Below are 20,094 nucleotides of genomic sequence, written 5' to 3' on the forward strand. Positions count from 1 at the left end.
TTGTTTTTGCGATAAGCATTTATTTCTTTCGTGTATCACTGACGTACAGTTTAATATGTAATGGAATTCATCGCCTATTTCATTTAAATTACATTTTTTACATAGTCTCGATTCTCTTGGTTCATTTAGCCAGCGTCCACTTTCAATCGGTAAATAATGATTGCAAGTACGGAATTTGCAGAAATTTGCAAAAAAAGCTTGATAATACATATATACACACCTTTAGTATTTGAAATAATTATGATTTTCTTTATGATAACAATTATATCAAAATTTGGTATAACAGGGACCTATATCTAAGTATTAGTTTATAGGTCCCAGGGTATAATAACTTTTTTTGCAAAGCTCAACAAATACTTTGAATAATAATATTTTTTTAATGGGTGAGGACGCTTTGACACACATTCAATTACAAATTATATAAATCATTGAGATGAAACTTTATTTACAACTTTTTACTTCTAATTTAAAATCATCTCAGAATCCCAACACAGGTAAAATTTGACTTCTTGGGTATTCTACTGTTTATTAAATCACTTCCTGTGTATAGGGATTAGGAGACAGACGACCACAGGTAAACTGCTAGCCCTCAAGGCATTCACGTTTGTACAAAATAAGCCCCTCCCTCACCTGGAATTTACCACCCGGTAAAAAATCTCTGCCTTTAAAATAAATGAATAAAATGTTTACTGAAGCGTAACCGTATCACAGAAATACATGAAATTGTGCTCACCCTTTTTGGAGAAATAAATGTCTATTTTCTTTTTTGTGTTCGTTATGTTTGCATTTAGCAAAAGAATGATACCTTCTGCAGCGTTTGGCCGTAGAAGAGGGTGGTAGTGCAGTCAGTATTATGTTGTTTACACATACATTTGTAAAACATTAAAACAATTTAAAGATTTATTTCTTGCTGTTATAAATGCTGTAATTAGATTAACAAGTATAAAAAATGTCTTCTATAGGTGGCCACGGCTTTAGTAGACACCAAACGACTATTGCAAGAAGGTGGTGGACCGAATACGAATGCAAAAGCACAGGGTGACTACTATGTAATATGAAAGACATATCGCTCTACAGCATTTGAGAGACGGTTGCAACCTCCGCGACCACCAAGAGTTACCACCAACTTTTTATCAGTGCACAAACGGTGCGCAATCAGCTTCAGGAAACTAGTGGGCAAGATGGTAATTCGAGACGCTTGTTTGACACCAAGAAAATGGTAAATTCGACTGCATGTGGCAGGATGCCTTATTAGACTCCTGTCGATGGGGCAAATGTTTTAGTTTAAAGATAAGCATATTGAGTTGTGTGTTAAACTAGAATTTTGTCTATAGTATAGTCGCATTCCCCCAATAAAGTACACTTCCCGATGTCTTGCTTTTAAAGCTAGTTATTATCTCTATACCTCCTTATTGTCAACACATACTTTGAGTTGTACACGTTGTATGGAAGGTGCATATGAACATTCTTAATTTGTTTATCTTTCTTTTCAGATGTTCTCCTGGTTCTCCTGTCAAAAGTCCAAGACGTGGCGTCCTCTTCGACATTATCCAGCTTGTTCACACGGAATTAATCATGAATTGTCTAGCTTTAGGAAAACAAAATACCAACATTGCGTTGGAAAAATATTGATGATTATTTGTTAACTTCTTTTTCTTGTAGTTAGTAGATATTTAATCTTCATTAATTGCTATCAAATTCTATTCCTCACGATGGTGGCAATTTGATCAGAAATACTATTATGCAATGCATGCAAATTGCAAATGTATAAGATACTTGAATAAATTTGTATCTAAGAATATCTCGTGCATTTCCAATTTTAATTTGATTGATTGATTCAAAATGTTTGCCAGTATATTACTGTACAGCTGTTTGAAAAAAGCTTTCATATTTCATACATAAATATTCTATACATGTATATTTAGGGTGAAAATATTAAATATACCAGTATATCATGAAGTCAAACATTTTATGAATTCCACCTGATTTCTGTGAATCATTAAATTGGCATTTTGGTACATTTAAATCTTAATAAGTAAATAACGTTTACTTATTTTTTCATGGATTATTATATAAATACTGCATGTAGTTGAGTGTAACATTGAAAATTTTCACCCCAAGAAAACCATTGTCAACCGAGGCGCAGCCGAGGTTGACAATGGTTTTCGAGGGGTGAAAATTTTCAATGTTACACTCAACTACATGCAGTATTTATTATATTATACTGAATGTTTTATACAAATACATATTACGGTGAACCTTGCGCGCATGAATTCTGTGCAGTCAATATTTTTTGGAATAACACCCGTCGTCAAGCAATGTTAACTGTTGCTATGCTGGTGGGCGTGGCTTCATTATTCAGCGGGTAATAGTGTTTTTTAACAAATGTTTCTCGACGAATCAGATTCAACTAATTTACATGAAAGTTTAATATATCAAATTCATTTATAAGCCAGTGTAAGTGTATGCATGGAACATTCACTACAAAGACCTTTGATGCTCTGACAATACATAGAATGAAAAGTCACTTTGCTGCAAGCGTGATTTCATTATATTGTGCTTTCATGTAAATAAGTTGAATCTTTTTCATGGAGAAACTTTGTTTTTTAAAAAAAGAAACACTAAATTACCCTCTGAATGGTAAAACCATGCATTCTGGTGCGATAGAATGTAGCAACAGTCAACATGGCTTGACATTGGGTGATACTGTGAAATTTTCATGGGGTCAAATTTTCGAGGTTTGAAGAAAAAAATATTGGTTTGGGGGATTTGATTTCGTGGTTGGGGAAGGGTTGAGTTGTTATGTATATGAAATTTTACATTTCGTGGTGGACATGAATTTGTGTGTATTTTCGTACCTATAAAACCATGAAAATTAAACCCTCATGAAAATAAGTGATTTCACAGTATTCAAAAAAAGAAAACTTTGTTATACCTTTAAAACGTGGTTCCTATATAAATCTACACTAAAAAAGTCTAGCATTTCCATTGTTTTATAAAAAAAATCGATGTTTGACCGCAGGGTGAGATATTGGACCTGTCGATGAGATATTGGACCATTCCAATGATAATGAACAATTCTATAAAACAGAACTTGAAGATGGTAACTTGTACAATAAAATATAACAAACATGGGCAAATTATTTTATTCATGTATTACTTACAACAATTAAAACATAGTTTAAAGGTACTCTAGTACTTGCAGGAATCATGAGAACAAATTGTTACATAGTTTTTACAAATAATCACTGAACATATGAAAGTATAACTTGTAAAAAAAAAAAGGTCGTCTAAAGACCCCAGACTTCTGTGGTAATGGTAAGGAATTAATGATCTAGACTGACTGAATGCCTGAAGTTTAGGTTTTTTGTACCGTATCAATATGTATTATTCATATTCTCATATATCTTACAACAAAATTCTGTATATTACAAAAATTCAAATCCTTGAACAAAAATAATGGAAATAACAAGTGACAGTCATAAAACATACACACAAGTTGTATCAGATGTTGCATAATAATTTCCATTCCATGCATTCACATCTGGATGATCAATTGCAATAAAACTCCAAACATTTATAGCGCAGATCTGAATACTAGAGGAGGGTGTGTCCTCTTTGTTGATTGTCAGGTGGTATGCTTAGCTTGAGATTCTATAATTAGACTTCCATCACTGTACATTTCTCCGATTAATACCTGCAACAAAGAAAGCACTGCAAAAAGTGGTATGTAATTTATTCCAGTCTGTATCGATATAGTAAAAACTGGACTAAAACTACAGAGTTGTATATGTGTATTATACAGCTGTCTCTGTACATTTAGGCATTGAATCAGACCCCATGCCTAGCTGTAAAAATCAGAATTCACACTCACATTGAACAGAAGCTGTTGCAATGACTCTTCCATTAATTGTAACTTACCCGAAGGATAATACAGGGTTGATATATAAACCATATTTGCGGTCAAGGCTAGGAGTTAAAAAATGTAAAGATAAGTATTGAATCATTATTTTTTGAAAGATGTAGTCTCATAACTGCAACGGTGTGTGTTAACAAATTTTCATATTGCGCTAATGCATGTTACTCAATTTGTTTGCACACACCGTGTGCAAACGATAAACAATAATAACTCATGTTACTTAATTTGTTTGCACACATCATTGCAGTTATAAGACCATACCTTTCAAAAAATAATGATTCAATGCTTCAATAGTGTTTTTCACCTCTACTTTAAAAGCAACCTTTTTCATCCATTTTGGGAAGAGTTTCAAAAACAGTTGGGAAAATACAGTCAATTTTGGAGAAAAAAGACATTTCTTAAGGGAAACTCTCAAAGGAGCCTCTATTCAGGTGTGATTTGAGTTCATGATAAATACAGGTACATACCTGTCGTCTTATAATATCCAAGTTTTCCTCAGCGGATTTCAATAAAGAAGTTATTTTCTTAGGATCATCTTCATTTTTGTGTTCTTTAAAAGCATCTCTTGTTCTTCTTAAAGCATATTCCCTGTAGTTTAAAAAAATCAGTTATCTTAAAACATATTCCCTGTAAAAGAAAACTAGTAGACAAAATGCCTTGACTGTTACCAGATTATCTTGCAATTCTCAACCTTTTTATAACTTGGCCCTCTCCTAGAGTTTTAGCTCTTGAGCCAGAACAATGACTTTCACAACAATATAGAAATTGGCTCATTTTTAAAATAACACATGGTATTGAATCCTGCTAGTTGTCGAGGATTAAAAAAAAACCCAGAAATTTCTAATGAGACAGTGAGTAGCTCTACTGGTTTGCACTTTTAGCAAAGGAAGAGAAAAGTAGCTCTTATGACTCCTGGTTTAGATTCTCTGTATGGCAAGTTTTATTGAAATTGGACTAAAGATGTAGGAGAAGAACACTTTTTTAAAAATTCAAAAAATTCTTTTTTAGTAACCATGTAAACACTGTTCATCAAAATAACAAGAGGCCCATGGGCCACATCACTCACCTGAGCACATTGGCTAGGAAAAAAAGCAAAAATCAGTACAGTATTGAAAAGTTTACAAGGAGGGGGGGTGTTGAATTTTAAACTACCTGATGATGCTTTCATATCAATATAACAAATGGCTTTGTTGTTCTTGAGCAGCAGATTTTTATTCCATATATTCATTTGTAAAAATTTGATCCCCCATTGTGGCCCCACCATACCCCCCGGGGGCCCTCATTTGAACAAATTTCATTCTACACTACCCAAAGATGCCTCCATATCAATTTGACTAATCATGGCTTTTCTGTTCTTGAGAAAAAGACTTTTTCCTATATATTCCTCTTTAAACTTTGATCACCCATTGTGGCCCCACCCTACCCCCAGGGGTCATGATTTTAACAAATTTGAATCTTCACTACCTGAGGATGCTTCCATATAAATATGACCAATCATGGCTTTACTGTTTTTAAGAAGAAGATTTTTAGAGATATTTTCCTATATATTTCTATGTAAAACTTGGATCCCCCATTGTGGCCCCACCCTACCCCCGGGGGTCATGATTTTAACAAACTTGAATCTTCACTACCTGAGGATGCTTCCATATAAATATGACCAATCATGCCTTTGCTGTTCTTAAGAAGAAGATTTTTAAAGATATTTTCCTATATATTTCTATGTAAAACTTGGATCCCCCATTGTGGCCCTACCCTACCCCCGGGGGTCATGATTTGAACAAACTCGAATCTACACTACCTGAGGATGCTTCCATATAAATATGACCAATCATGCCTTTGCTGTTCTTAAGAAGAAGACTTTTATAGATATTTTCCTATATATTTCTATGTAAAACTTGGATCCCCCATTGTGGCCCCACCCTACCCCCGGGGGTCATGATTTGAACAAACTTGAATCTACACTACCTGAGGATGCTTCCATATAAATATGATCAATCATGGCTTTGCTGTTCTTAAGAAGAAGATTTTTAAAGATATTTTCCTATATATTTCTATGTAAAACTTGGATCCCCCATTGTGGCCCCACCCTACCCCCGGGGGTCATGATTTGAACAAACTTGAATCTACACTACCTGAGGATGCTTCCATATAAATATGACCAATCATGCCTTTGCTGTTCTTAAGAAGAAGATTTTTAAAGATATTTTCCTATATATTTCTATGTAAAACTTGGATCCCCCATTGTGGCCCCACCCTACCCCCGGGGGTCATGATTTGAACAAACTTGAATCTACACTACCTGAGGATGTTTCCACATAAGTTTCATCTTTCCTGGCCAAGTGGTTCTTGAGAAGAAGATTTTTAAATGATGCCATTATTTTTTCACGAATTCCTAATTATCTCCTCTTGAAAGAGGGCGTGTCCCTTCATTTGAACAAACTTGAATCCCCTTTACCCAAGGATGCTTTGTGGCAAGTTTGGTTGAATTTGGCCCAGTGGTTCTTGAGAAGAAGATGAAAATGTGAAAAGTTTACAACAACAACGACAACAACGACAAGAAAGACGACAGACAATGGACAAATTTTGATCAGAAAAGCTCACTTGAGCCTTTGGCTCAGGTGAGCTAAAAACCAGTCACAGAATTATGTATCTTAGTACAATCTACTTGTGAGCAAGTCTTACTGAAATTGGATCAAACTGCTGGAGGAGTAGCATTTTGACAGAATTTTACTGAAATTTCTAGTTTAAGAAATAATGGCAACACCTTTTGTTGATATAAGAATATCATAAAATAATCTACTTGTGTATGAAATCTTAATGAAATGGAATCAAAATTGTAGGAGGAGTAGCACTGTGAAAGGATTTCACAGAAATTTCGATTTTTAGTAACCATGACAACATTGCTATTGTTAGTATTATTTGTGTACCAAGTCATATTGTAATCATACCAAAACTGTACTAAAGCTGAACAAGTAGTTTTTAAAACATAGATATCAAAGATACAAAGCTCACCTTGACAAATATTATATATATATATACACAAGTAAGTAAGGCAAATCTCACACCAAATTTTTGCTAGTTAGTGTGCATTTGAAGATTAATATCCATGCAAATTTGGTTTAAGTAGGACTTGCAGCTACATGGGAATGGATTTGCTCTAAAATGCTTAACCTGTTCACTCATCCAGAAAATGTAGGCCAGATCAAGCATCCAAAGCAAGTGTGGTAGCATGCATCCCTAGTCGCATCATCTATACAAGTTTAACCATAACAGGTCATACAGTTTCAGAGCTACTCCAAATACGTTACCCTGGTCACTCATCTAGAAAATGTAGGTCAGATCCAGGATCTGAGGCAAGTCTAGTTGAGTACATCCCTAGATACATTATCCATGCAAAGTTGGTCCAAGTTGGGCTTATAGTTACCTGGGAACGGACCTGCTCCAAAAACTTTAACCTGGTCACTCATCTGGAAAATGAAGGTCAGATCTAGCACCTTAAGCAAGTCTAGTAAGGTATATCCCTTAGGCTAGATACTTCCTCCATGTTAGTTTGCTTTTTGTAGGTCTAATATTCACTGATCTGGAAAATATAGGCCAAATCCAGCATCTGAAGCACTATGGGTATTATTCATTCCAAAATGCATCATCCATGCAAGTTTCGTATAAGTAAGACTTGGGTTACTTGGGAATGGACCTGCTAAAAATACTTTAATCTGGTCACTCATCTGGAAAATGTAGGTCAGATCCAGCATCCGAAACAAGTCTGGGAGTGCCCATCCCTAGATGCATCACCCATGCAAATTTGGTCCAAGTAGGTCTTACAGTTAGTCAGTTACTAGGGAATCCACTTGTTCCTAAAACTTTACAACACAGGCACTGATGGTATAGCGTATCCTCATCTTGAACCTTGTCGGGTGAGCTAAAAATTGCCTATGAACAGAAAGACAGCTGGACAGACACTTTACTAATGCATAAGCTCTTCATGACTCTGATCAGTAGATCTAAACAAGGAGAATATTTAACTAGTGCTTGTTACTGTTAGATGTCTAAAAGTGAGATTTTTTAAACATAGGTAATCAAAGATTACGAAGCTCACCTCAACAAATGTTATCTATAAGTAAGGCAAATTTCACATATTTTTTTTCTGCTTAGGGTACATCCCAAGATCAATATCCATGCAAGTTTGGTTTAAGTAGGACTTATAGTTACTTGGGAAATAGACCTGCTCAAAAAACTTTTAACCTGTTTAGTAATCAAGAAAATTGTCGTCAGTTCCAACATCCAAAGCAAGTCTGGAAATTTTCATCATTAGATGCACCATCTATGCAGATTTAATCATAACAGGCCATAATATTATGTAGCTACTCCAAAAAAATACCCTGATCACTCATCTGGAAAATGTAGGTCAGATTCAGAATCCAAAGCAATTCTGGAAGTATCCATCCCTAGATACTTCATCCAAGTTAATTTGGTTAAAATATGGCTAAAATTCAATCATGCCGAAAATCTAGGTCAGATCCAGCATCCAAAGCAGGTTGGTTAGTGTACATCCCTAGATGCATCATCCATGAAAGTTTGGTCCAAGTAGAGCTTATAGTTACTTGGGAATGGGACTGCTCCAAAATCTAAACCTGGTCTCACGTGTGGAAAATCTAGCTCACATCCAGCATCCGAAGCAAGTGTGGTAGTGTCCACCCCTGGATGCATCATCCATGCAAGTTTGGTCCAGATAGGGCTTATAGTTACTTGGGAATGGACCTGCTCCAAAAAACTTTAACCTGGTCACTCATCTGGAAAATCTAGGTCAAATCCAGCATCCGAAGCAAGTTTGGTAGTGTCCATCCCTAGATGCATCATACATGCAAGTTTGGTCAAGGTAGGGCTTATAGTTATTTGGGAATGGACGTGCTCCAAAAACCTTCACTTGGTCGAGGTGAGCTAAAAATAGAATACATTTAAAATATATGGCCAAGTGATAAACCCCCCTCCACAGGGCCTGAACTCTTCAATAGGATTTTGCATCAAGATCTTTCTTATGATTTTGTCTAGAGGTAAAAAAGCCTTTTTAAACATTGCTTATTAGATGTCTAGGAGTGAGGATTTTTAAAAATATGATACATTTTAAATATAAGGCCAACTGATAACATCCTACCACACCCCTGCCTTAATTAACTCTTCACTAGGAGGTCATAGATTTTAGTTGAACGCACACTATTACTTATAATCATGCAAATATTTTGTATTACTATAATACACTGTTATTAGCTAGATGCCTAAAAGTAAAGGAAAAGATTTTTAAAGATAAAATGAAACTGTACTCATTTTATCTAAATTCTGTGCAAAATAGGTCAGGGAGTATTCAGCTCAAACATTATGAGTCAGGATTTCACAACTTTGGAAGAGGACTCATTACTTATCATTTATTGTACCCATGCAAACATTTTACAGACTAGATTTCTACCATAAAAAAATTTATATGATACTTTTTTGTTTTGGTCCCACCTCGGGCCAAAATGGGGACTGATTCCATGACAACTGGTAATCAACTCAAAAGAATTTGTAACCTGGGTGTAGCACTGAATCTACAGTGTAACAGAAACCACTTTTTTTCTTTAAGAAATGCTTGCTTCTACAGTTGAAAACATTTACCCAGTAGTTCAATTTGAACACAGAACCCCTTGATGATGTGCTTTATACATATCTATGCACTCGGTTGGTTGAGTGCTTGCTCTATGATTGGAAGGTGACTGCTGTTGGTTCAAGCCCCAGCTGCGACAAACTGAAGTTGATAAACAATAGGTAGACACTGTTCCTTTGCTAAGTGGAGTAAGTGCTCAGCACTTTGAATTTGAAGTGAGAGTTGCAGGTCTTTTGGATGATACCTTAACACTGAGGTATGTGTCAAATTAGGCATTGGTAGAATTAAGATCCCTTACTATTGACTAATCAATGGTGGCTCATTGGCCCTGAGTGCCTAGTAAAGGTTATCACATAAAAATGCAGTAACAATTTCCTGCCATGTATGGACAGGGAATTCTTAATTTGCATAGATTTTCTATTTTGAAATTTTTAACTACATGATTTTTTTAAATTTCTTTTTAATTTTTAACTACAGATAACCCAAATGGGCTATTATATCCTGTTTGGGCAAATGATTCCAACCTGTTCTATAAATATTACAGTGGGGTACCTTATATAAATAGATTGAACATTCTATCATTAAAATGATATTTTCCTAACAGATGCAGTGTGGTGAGGGCTATTCTCTTTAGAGAAGTGGAAAAGCTTTCGCCTTCATCCACTTCGATGAAGGCGAAAGCCTGTCCACTTCTCTAAAGAGAATAGGCCCCCCCCCCCCCTATCAGCCTATGGTAATGGTGAGGGCTTGCCCCAGTTAGATTACTCTATGGGGTAACTGAACTTTGTCTATCTAATAAAAAGAAAGTTCTGTTACATGAGATTTCTTTAGAATGGATAGAATTTCCAAAAACCCTTACAGTGTAGATATGATAGATTTATATCATTCACATAGGCATAGACATAGTATGACACGAAGAGGAAATTCGGGTTACCATTGATCTGATTTCTGAATCTGATTCCGACGCAGAAGCCAATATTTTGTACTTTCTATGCAATCACAAACCTGTAATTGTATGATTTAAACTTTCTGCTTTCACGCAACAAGTCTTTATAGAGTTGTATAACTTTCCTCCTGTATGCCATGTTTTGAAAAACTTTGAACTTTTACCTTTCAGTTTCAAATTTTTCGACAATCTATTTAATGTTACGATTTAGTCGAGAGAGAAAGACACAAAATCAATTTCATGCAGATCCTGTTTTTGAATGAATGATCATATGTGTGTGTCCAACTGAAGAAATGACATTACAATGTTATTGTCGTTAAACAAAGTACTTTCCGACAAGCATGGCTGCACCCATATTGTTTAGCAGAGGTGTACGTTAAAACATTGTTTGCACGATTTCTTGTGTTTTAGAAGACTGAACATCGTAGCGGTAAGTTAAATCAACTTAAATGAGTTTAAATTGATTATTTCATGGTTGCTTAGCTTTGTTTATGTGTTATATAACACTGTATTTGGGTAGCTCATATCACGATCATGAGGAAATTCGAAATGTTATAGTTTTGACCTTTCAAAATGCTTATTCATAAAAATAGATTTTCATTATCTTCACATTGACCTCTATGGAAATTTTACTTGTAAATACAATATTTTACATCTGATTACTGATATCACTTTTCTTTTTCTTTTCTTCTTAAAACAGCGATAATGGCCATATGGAAGAGGATCCAACATTATACCAATTTATCTGGGTGTTATATTCATGTTGTGTATAAAGTACAGTCATCACAAACTTCACAGAATCTACAACATTTATTCAAAAGAACATTTTCAGTCAGACCAAGCTGTGATGTAAAGACTGTAGATGTTCTAGGCAGCACATACACCACTGATCAAACCACAAATGTTACTCAAAAAATATTGGAAAAGATTGGCAAGAACTTGCATTGTAAGCACAATCACCCATTAAATTTAATAACCAGACGAATTGAAAATTATTTCAACAACAACTTCAGAAATAATTGGCGTGCTCCAATGTTTAGTAAGTTTGATCGTCTTAGTCCAGTTGTGACTTTGACCCAGAACTTTGACACCTTACTGGTGCCCCCTGACCATCCCAGCCGGGCGTTGTCTGAGAGTTACTATCTGAACTCTACTTACATGTTGAGAGCCCACACTTCAGCACATCAGAGTGATCTGATAAAGACAGGACTGGATGCCTTCCTTGTTGTGGGCGATGTCTATCGAAGAGACACTGTGGATGCTAGCCATTATCCAGCTTTCCACCAGATGGAAGGAGTTAGACTTTTTTCAAAACAGGAAGTAAGTTGATTTTGTTGAAAGTATAGAAGTGCTATACTATTTAGAATAAATCTTAGGTGATAAATCCCTGTGACTCCTTAAATAGCTGCAGATCTGTAGCTTGCTGGTCTGAAAAAATTGGGATGGACAACCAGCTACAGTGCCACCCATTGAAGAAAGTGTATATTTATTGCGCACAAAAAAGTGTGCTGTTTCTTGATTTATTTCTCTGTTTATTTATGCTGCCATCTCAAATTTTTACTAACTGTGTGTTCCTGGCATATTCTTTTACTACTTCCACAATAAAAACATTTCCCCAAACCATTTCCTGGGGCTGAAATTGAGACAATCGAAAATTTCACCTATTTTATACTGCCATTTTGGGTGACAAGGCTATTTGGCCAAAAGTGCTTCATGCATGACTTGTACATGTAGTTTTGTTGTGAAAGTGCCGGTAGTAACAGCGAGTAAATAGAATATGTTAGGATTTAGGAACACACGGTTAGTAACATTTGAAAATATATGGTGAAATAAACCCAAAAAACGGCACACTTTTGTGCACAATAAATATACACTTTTTTCAATGGGTGGCACTGTAGCTCTCAGGTCATCCATCCCAATTTTTTCAGACCAATGAGCTACAGATCTGCAGCTACTCCTTAAATGGAATTCTTTTACTCTGAAAATGAAGATGGGTGAGAGAGAAATCACTTTGATCCTCTGTCCATCAGTTTGTGCAATCATATATAATCACTTTTTAATGGAGAAGGATTGGAAGCATATTCTTGGCACAAAGATTGCTTATGACCTGGGGATGTATCATGACCTTGACCCAAGGTCATTTCAGTAAGTTCAAGGTCACTGAAAGAAAGAGTATAAAATTCATGTCTGGTCTTTAACTTTCTAATGGAGAAATATTGAGGTTCATACCTTCTACAAAGATTGCTTATGACCGGAAGATGAGACATGACCTTGAGCCAAGGTCATTTGGTCACATTCAGTCATTTTAAGAAAAATGTATTGTTCCTGTCTTGACCATATGTCAAAACATGTGAAACATTGGAAACTTGGTCATTTGAACAATTTCAAGATCACTGACAGAAAAAGCACTGTAGATTCCTTATTTTTCGCAAGCACTTATTATCGCGAAATGACTCTTTAACATCAAATTCTTACAATCGTTACAATGAGAACAATAATTTGTGATAGGAAAGTTGATCAAAAGATTTTACATTGATTTCAGCCCCATAAAAATAAAAGGAAGTAATTTTATTTTGGGAAAGGTGCTTCTCGCGAAATTATGCAATATTTAATTCCTCACGTGTGTTTAAGAATCTACATTTTATAACTCATACTTCACACAAAGATTACATAAAACCAGAGGTGTGTCATTTTCTTGAACCAATGTCAATGGCAAATTCAAGGTCACTTTTAGAAAAATGTATAAATGTACATAGGCAATTGAATAAAAAAGTGTAGCTCCGGGGGATGGGATAATTTTGAGAGTTTGCTAACAGTATGTGTCAATTTTCTAATGAAAAATGGATACAAAATTCACATTCGTGCAAAGGATGACTGCACTTACATTGTAAGGACATGCGAAATTTGCGACAAAATAAACTTTCAAAACAAGCATTGTTCTTTTCATTGCAAGAATGGTCAACATCCAATCTACAACTTTATGTAATTACGTTTTATAAAAGTGTGTATTTACGAAGTTCGAACCTGTTTTCAAAGGCAGGGGTCATCACAATTTCTTGAATCTCCGTTCGATAATGAGGACGCCCACTTTTGACTGACTTTATACATAGTCAGCGCATGTTTGTCTATTGTTCTACGTTTAACAGTAGTTGTATATTTGCATAAATAACAATGTGTCAAAAGGAGATTAATAGACAAACATGCACTCATGGTTAAAAAGAGAAAAAAACTGCTTCTTCTTACATTCACTCCCTATGTTGTAACCAAGGATTGTGACATGTTGAATATTATAATTCACCACATGATTTCTTACCTGAGGTAACTTTGTGAATACTTAATTTCGTCACGTGACTTGTAAGATAGCATGTTTTGTGCTGTATAGGACATTGTGTTCGAACATGTTAAGTCATCTGGCATTGATATAAAATCTGCTTTAATTACATTGATGTGCTCATATTGTTAATTTCGTTTTGAAACTTTTGTCAGAAGTGTATTTGTGCCATACAGAATGGAAAGGGAGATTGGAAAGAGTGATCACGTTCTTTTTTCCAAACATGTCATTGTTATTTATCAAGTCTAATTTTAGACCCATTCTTACAATGTTAGCTCCACCTCTCATGCATATCTAATGGTTAATCAAGGGCAGGTAAGTGTAAATTCACGATATTTGAAAAGCAGTAAGGACAAAAAACATTGAATCATTTTATTGTATCACAGTCTAAAATCATTTTAAGATTTAAATTTGGTTACAAATTGACAGGATTCTTTCATAGACATACAAAAGTGAAATAAGGTTTAGATATAAAAGCAACAGAAGCAATCGAAAAAGACCCAAAAACAGGCGTTAAGTGCAGTCATCCTTTAGTGTGCCATTTTGAGCAAAATTTGTGACAAATTAATCGTTGAAAATGAAAATCTTGAGAAAGAAACTTGGTGATATATGTGCACTATATATTTACATGTGATCTCTCTTCTCAGAGGGTCAATGGACCAAAATATTTTGATGAAAACTAGTTTTATATTGTATGATATTTAATTTTGATACTTCTGCAGCTCTTTAGTCATGTGGAAGACACATCAAAAGTGACATTTTTTGAGGAGGGTACAAGAAATGGCACCAAACAAGAAAGACTTACTGTAGAAACATCGTTGTGTTTAGAACAGGATCTCAAGGACACTTTGAGGAATCTTGCTAATCATCTTTTTGGGGATGGTTTGTATTTTGTGTATATGCACGTAATTGAAGAATTTATCATTCTGTATTTTCAGTTCCTCTCATAACAATGTTTGGTAAAGATTTGTTTAACTTTTCAGTTATGTGTCACAGTGATCTGTATTCAGATTGAGAGGTACACTGTAACCTTGATGAATTTGTTTCTTTATCTGAAATTTTGGTTTATTTTTTACAGATGTGGAGATGCAATGGGTTGATGCTTACTTTGTTTCTTTATCGGAATTTTGGTTTATTTTTTACAGATGTGGAGATGCAATGGGTTGATGCTTACTTTCCTTTTACACATCCGTCCTGGGAACTGGAGATAAAATACCAAGGGGAGTGGTTAGAAGTGCTAGGATGTGGACTAATAGAACAAGATATTCTAACATCTGGTAGGTATAGTTTTCACAGTTTATTTATTAATGTTATGCCAACATTAAGAGTTCAGTGTTTCAGGTAAATATATCATATACAGCTATACACTAAACCTTTATCTCCAAACCAACTTTAACTGGCTTCCCTGTGACAACATCAAAATTGACAATTTAGACAAAATTAAATACAGTCAAACCTTGTCATCTCCAACTCGATGGGTTTGAGGTATTGAGGGTTAAAAACATAGAGAAAAAGGGGTTGGGACTTTCAAATGACTTCAACATATTATCCATGGTATTTGAGATATATTGATGTTCGAGATACTGAAGTTCAACTGTAGTTTTCCTTGTGCCATGTAATGGAAATAAAGTCTATGTGTAAAATATTGTGGAGTTATATGTGAAAGGCATACCTATATACTAGTTTAAAATACAGTTTTGTCTAATACTTTTGTAGAATTACTATTCAAACTTGTAATATTTGCATAAATGTACACGTACAGCCTACTTATAAATTCATTAGGCATTAATTGTATTTTCTTAATTATGCCCCATTTACCCTTATGTATAATTAAGTAAAATCATAATATTAGCAACCTGCCCACTGGATATAGCCCTCTTATCAATCATAGCCTCCTACTTCGTATGATTACACTGCAAGAGCCAGATCATTTCAAACAAAATCTATGGATTGCATTTTCTGTATTAACTAAGCTGGAGCAGATAGCAAAGTTGGCTGGGCCTTTGGTCTGGGGCTGGAGAGGCTAGCCATGAGATTATATAGTATTCCAGACATCCGACTCTTTTGGAGTGAAGATTCTAGATTTTATAAACAGTTTGATGTTGATGATCCAGACAAAAAAATTACTTTTAAGGTATGTGTAAAACTAAGTCAATTTTCTTTGATTTTAAAGTATGAAGAATAGGGTTTTTATCACAGAATATGTTCTTAGATATTTTTTTTACAGTGAATGCTGAAAAGGGAGAAATAATAATATTATTCAATAGATAAATTTTCATTTTGAATTCTCTCTCTCTCTTTTTTTTTAATTTTATAAATTTAAGGATCAAAAGTTGATTTATTACTTTGTGAAAAACTGTATCTTAAATCAACTTTGGTTAAGATGAATGAAAAAAGTACATTTTAAAGTATCATAATTTATGTATTTCATTACAGTTTACCTGCATATTTCTTTTTCATATTTTCAGCTCCACTGGTCTGATTTCAATATAACTGTACACAATTAGATTAACTAAGATACATAATTCTATTGTATGTTTTTTGATTTTGATATACGGCATGGTGACTAAGAATAGAAATTTCTATGAAATACTTTCAAAATGCTACTCCCCCTAATATTTGTGTCTGATTTCAGTATAACTTTGCATACAAGTAGACAACTTTATGATACCTAATTCCATTTATTTGTTTTTGATTTTGATGAACAGGGTTGCCATGGTTACTAAAAATAGAGATTTTTAGTAAAATACTTTCAAACCACTTCTCCTCCTACAGTTTTGGTCTGATTTCAGTGTAATTTGGCACACAAGTAGGCTACACTAAGATACGTAATTCTCTTTATCCGTTTTGATGAACTAAATATAGAAATTTCTGTGAATTTTTTTCAAAACGCTACTCCTCCTTCAATTTTGGACTGATTTCAGTATAACTTGGCACTAATACATAATTCTGTTTATCTGTTTTGGATTTCGAGACTAAACCAAGGATCATTATTTTATTTATTGCTGTTGCACAGTTTCAATTCTAAGTTTTTTTTTTTGTTATAATTACAAATCAGTAGAGCTACAGTCTTGACAGAGACTTCTGGTTTATGTATCATGTATGAGTTAGATATTATTCTTAAACATATATGTATTCTCTTATTTTAGCCTTTCAGTAAGCAATCTCCATGCATTAATGATGTTTCATTCTGGGTGCCTAATGACTTTTCTGAGAACGATTTTTACGATATTGTGCGTAGTATTGGCAGTGACCTTGTAGAAAGTGTAGAACTCTTTGACGATTTTGTTCATCCCAAAACAAAGCGGCGGAGTAAGGCCTATCATATTACGTACCGTCACATGGAGCGAAGTCTGACACAGGAGGAAGTTAACGACATTCACGGGAACATTATGGAGGAAGCTGTCACACAGCTGGGTATCCAAATCCGATAAAATTAATGTGTTATATACTTTTGCACCGTGTTGGACAAAGTACTGTCTGCAAAGTTGTACCTCACAGGCCTGAACAATTTTGGAGGATAGCTATTAGGGATGCACGATTTTATCGATATACTGGTATATTGTGATTTTTTTATTGCGAGATAAGTATCGTGATACGGAGACTAAAATACCGGTATTTGGTAACATAACTATAAATTCCGGAAATTATTCATTTATTTGTTCAAACTATTGAATGACAATTACAGGAAGTGTAAAAAATGTTGAAACAGTTAAACAACGGCATCAAAACATGCTTTATATTAAATAAATGAAAATTAAAAAAGTAAAGTTATGTTTTAATAGCATATTTTTAAGAAATATTATTAAAATTCATTTGAAATTTTAGTAAAAATTATGTGTAAAAATATCATGATTTATCGTGATATTTTTGGTAAAAAATCGTGATATATCACGATACGGAATTTTTGCTGATACCCATCCCTAATAGCTATTCTGATATCTTCAGACTAGTGAGCTACAGATCATCTGCAACAAAGTACACACATGTGTACAAGATTTTGGTTTTATGCACCTTTTACATCGAACTCAATTTGTAGGATACTGAACAATATTAAAGCAAGAAGAAGAATTTTATTTTACATTTTTGTTTTCGAATGTACAGTGTAATGAAATTGTAATACAATCATTTACACACCACTCTGATTATACAAAGATCTATTTTAAACATACCTGTCTTTAATGATGTACCTGTGATAATTATGAAAAATAGACAGGTTTACAACTTGTTCATTATTAAATAAATAATTATTTTGGATTTAGTTTGAACTACATTTTTATTTTGATATGAAGGGAGGAAGTTTATTCTGCCTGTATGTCTTGTGTTTGTTTTGTAATTTTTAGTACATTCCTCATCATTGTATATTCATAAAACATTTGCAAAAAAAAAAAAACTGTTCTTGCAGATTTGGTTTTATTATGGAATAAGTTTGTACATACAGGGTATCCCAGAATATACGATACCATTTCAAGACTCTGTAAAACCTAAAGTAATAAATATTGGATTACAACAAATGTATTATAAACATTGTATATACTGTCCAATTTTATTTACACAATTTGACAGTCATTAAAAAGAAAACAATAAAATGAATTCACTTTAAAAAAAAGTTTTTTAAATGATGCCCTCTAAATGACGTTCTATCTGTGTAACGATAATGTCTAGACATTGTACAAAGTTCCTTAACTCGAGACAATAGTGCCTGTCTCGGTATTAACTTCTGGATTTTCAAAACCTTTTATACATATGTTAAGGATTCTGGTTTGGGTTTAGCAGCAACCTAAGACTAGGATTGATAATTACAGTTTCAAAATGAGGGTAGCTAGCTCTTTTAATAATCCATTTTGATTGAAATTGGAATGGTTATTTTTGCAAAGAGATTGATGTAAATTTGATACATTGAAATTTCATAAGTGTGAGATTTTTTTTGGAATATTTTGTTGCTAAAAAATTGTACTTATTCAAATATTTTTAGAGACATATATCAAAGAAAGCCAATGGATGTGTTTGTGGCAGGTATTTCAAATGGCATCATATATTTTGGGACACCCTGTACATGTGTATATTTTTGGCATTTATGAGCCAATAACCAACCTGGGAGTCTATGATAATTTACTTAAGCAGCTTTGTAGCTCGTATAAAATCATGGACGTTTGATGAGGTTCGTGTGGTTTGATATTGGCCAGAAATGTATCACTATTAATTTTCTTCAGGAACATGATGTCTGTTATACCTGTGACCCAGTGACTCTGGCAAGGTGATGGTGATTGTGGGGGAAAGTACATTTTCTAATTTAGAAAATTATAAAAGGCTAAAAAAAAAAAATGCTATAAACAGATTTAGGTCATTCTGATACCAATGCCAAGACCACCAGAAGAAAGGTTTAAGTTTGATAGTCCTGCCTTGGATATGTTTTTCACAAAGGAAATGATTTTTTTTTTCCTGAGTAGGTCCTTCATTTCATTAGAAGTATGTCCTCTAAATACATGTATATGTAAATTAATTTCAATTCTTTTTTAAACTAAAACATGAAGAACCAAGTAAGGCCATCTTTAAAATAATGTTTGTTTGCCCTCTCCCGACTCAGGGTTAAAAAAATTGGGTCGGTAGGAAGATGGAAAAAAAATTTTTCCTAAAAAAATTCAACAGACATATTGATCGAAGGAATGAAAAAATTCAGGAAGAATTTTTTTTTAAATCGTTTCCTGGAGATTAAAAAAAGTTTAGAGTCGGGCCATTTTCAGCCAGTCGGTCGGGAGAGGGCAAACACAATTTCTTAAAGATAGCCTGACAAATTATACATTATAAGTACATCTACAACTTTATAACAAACATTGATTTGTACCTTTCATTAAAATATTCAATGCAAAAACTAATTGTTGGGATTATTTTTTGTTTAATCCCATACAAAAATCAATTTCATTCCCTCCCCATTTCTTTTCCTATGAAATGATTTTTATACCCCCTGCAAACGAAGTTTGGAGGGGGGTATATTGGAATCAGCATGTCCGTTTGTCTGTTTGTCCGGACCTTTTTTCGGAGACTATTGCATGGTTTGGAGGGGGGTATATTGGAATCAGCATGTCCGTTTGTCTGTTTGTCCGGACCTTTTTTCGGAGACTATTGCATGGATTTGTCAAATTTGTATAGTCATTATACACCATATGGAGGTGTGCACCTGGTATTTTCATTATGATTGGATAATAATCCTGCATTTTATAGATTTTTATGCCCCCGTAGTCGAAGATTCGGTTTTTTGC

General features: G+C 34.2%; 2 protein-coding genes across 2 annotated transcripts; one reads left to right on the plus strand and one right to left on the minus strand.

Moving 5' to 3' along the window:
- Window positions 1-3,130: 3,130 nt before the first annotated feature.
- On the minus strand, window positions 3,131-10,665 carry LOC133205482 (LYR motif-containing protein 4-like). Its single transcript, XM_061341308.1, has 3 exons — window positions 10,563-10,665; window positions 4,387-4,507; window positions 3,131-3,697 (listed from the first exon to the last, which is right to left on the minus strand). Exons 1-3 carry the CDS (start codon window positions 10,640-10,642, stop codon window positions 3,629-3,631), a joined length of 270 nt encoding a protein of 89 aa, XP_061197292.1. The 5' UTR covers window positions 10,643-10,665; the 3' UTR covers window positions 3,131-3,628.
- A 178-nt stretch (window positions 10,666-10,843) lies between these two features.
- LOC133172608 (phenylalanine--tRNA ligase, mitochondrial-like) lies at window positions 10,844-17,537 on the plus strand. Its single transcript, XM_061307541.1, has 6 exons — window positions 10,844-10,933; window positions 11,204-11,823; window positions 14,557-14,716; window positions 14,980-15,111; window positions 15,808-15,968; window positions 16,984-17,537. The coding sequence occupies exons 2-6, from the start codon at window positions 11,209-11,211 to the stop codon at window positions 17,266-17,268; spliced, it is 1,353 nt and encodes a 450-aa protein (XP_061163525.1). The 5' UTR covers window positions 10,844-10,933; window positions 11,204-11,208; the 3' UTR covers window positions 17,269-17,537.
- The last annotated feature ends 2,557 nt before the right edge of the window (window positions 17,538-20,094 follow it).

Source organism: Saccostrea echinata, unplaced genomic scaffold (genome assembly GCF_033153115.1).
Source record: "Saccostrea echinata isolate AGI-Se365-2 ecotype Australia unplaced genomic scaffold, CSIRO_AGI_Sech_v1 ptg000054l, whole genome shotgun sequence".
In the NCBI taxonomy this organism is placed as follows: Eukaryota; Metazoa; Mollusca; class Bivalvia; order Ostreida; family Ostreidae; genus Saccostrea; species Saccostrea echinata.

Excerpts from the sequence above, each read along its gene's own strand:
- LOC133172608 (XM_061307541.1), top strand. The coding sequence starts at position 11,209 with ATGGCCATATGGAAGAGGATCCAACATTATACCAATTTATCTGGGTGT. Across the intron at positions 14,717-14,979 it reads TAATCATCTTTTTGGGGATG|ATGTGGAGATGCAATGGGTT; the intron begins GTTTGTATTTTG and ends TATTTTTTACAG. Across the intron at positions 15,969-16,983 it reads ACAAAAAAATTACTTTTAAG|CCTTTCAGTAAGCAATCTCC; the intron begins GTATGTGTAAAA and ends CTCTTATTTTAG.
- LOC133205482 (XM_061341308.1), bottom strand. The coding sequence starts at position 10,642 with ATGGCATACAGGAGGAAAGTTATACAACTCTATAAAGACTTGTTGCGT. Across the intron at positions 4,508-10,562 it reads TTTAAATCATACAATTACAG|GGAATATGCTTTAAGAAGAA; the intron begins GTTTGTGATTGC and ends TTTAAACTACAG. Across the intron at positions 3,698-4,386 it reads TGGATATTATAAGACGACAG|GTATTAATCGGAGAAATGTA; the intron begins GTATGTACCTGT and ends TCTTTGTTGCAG.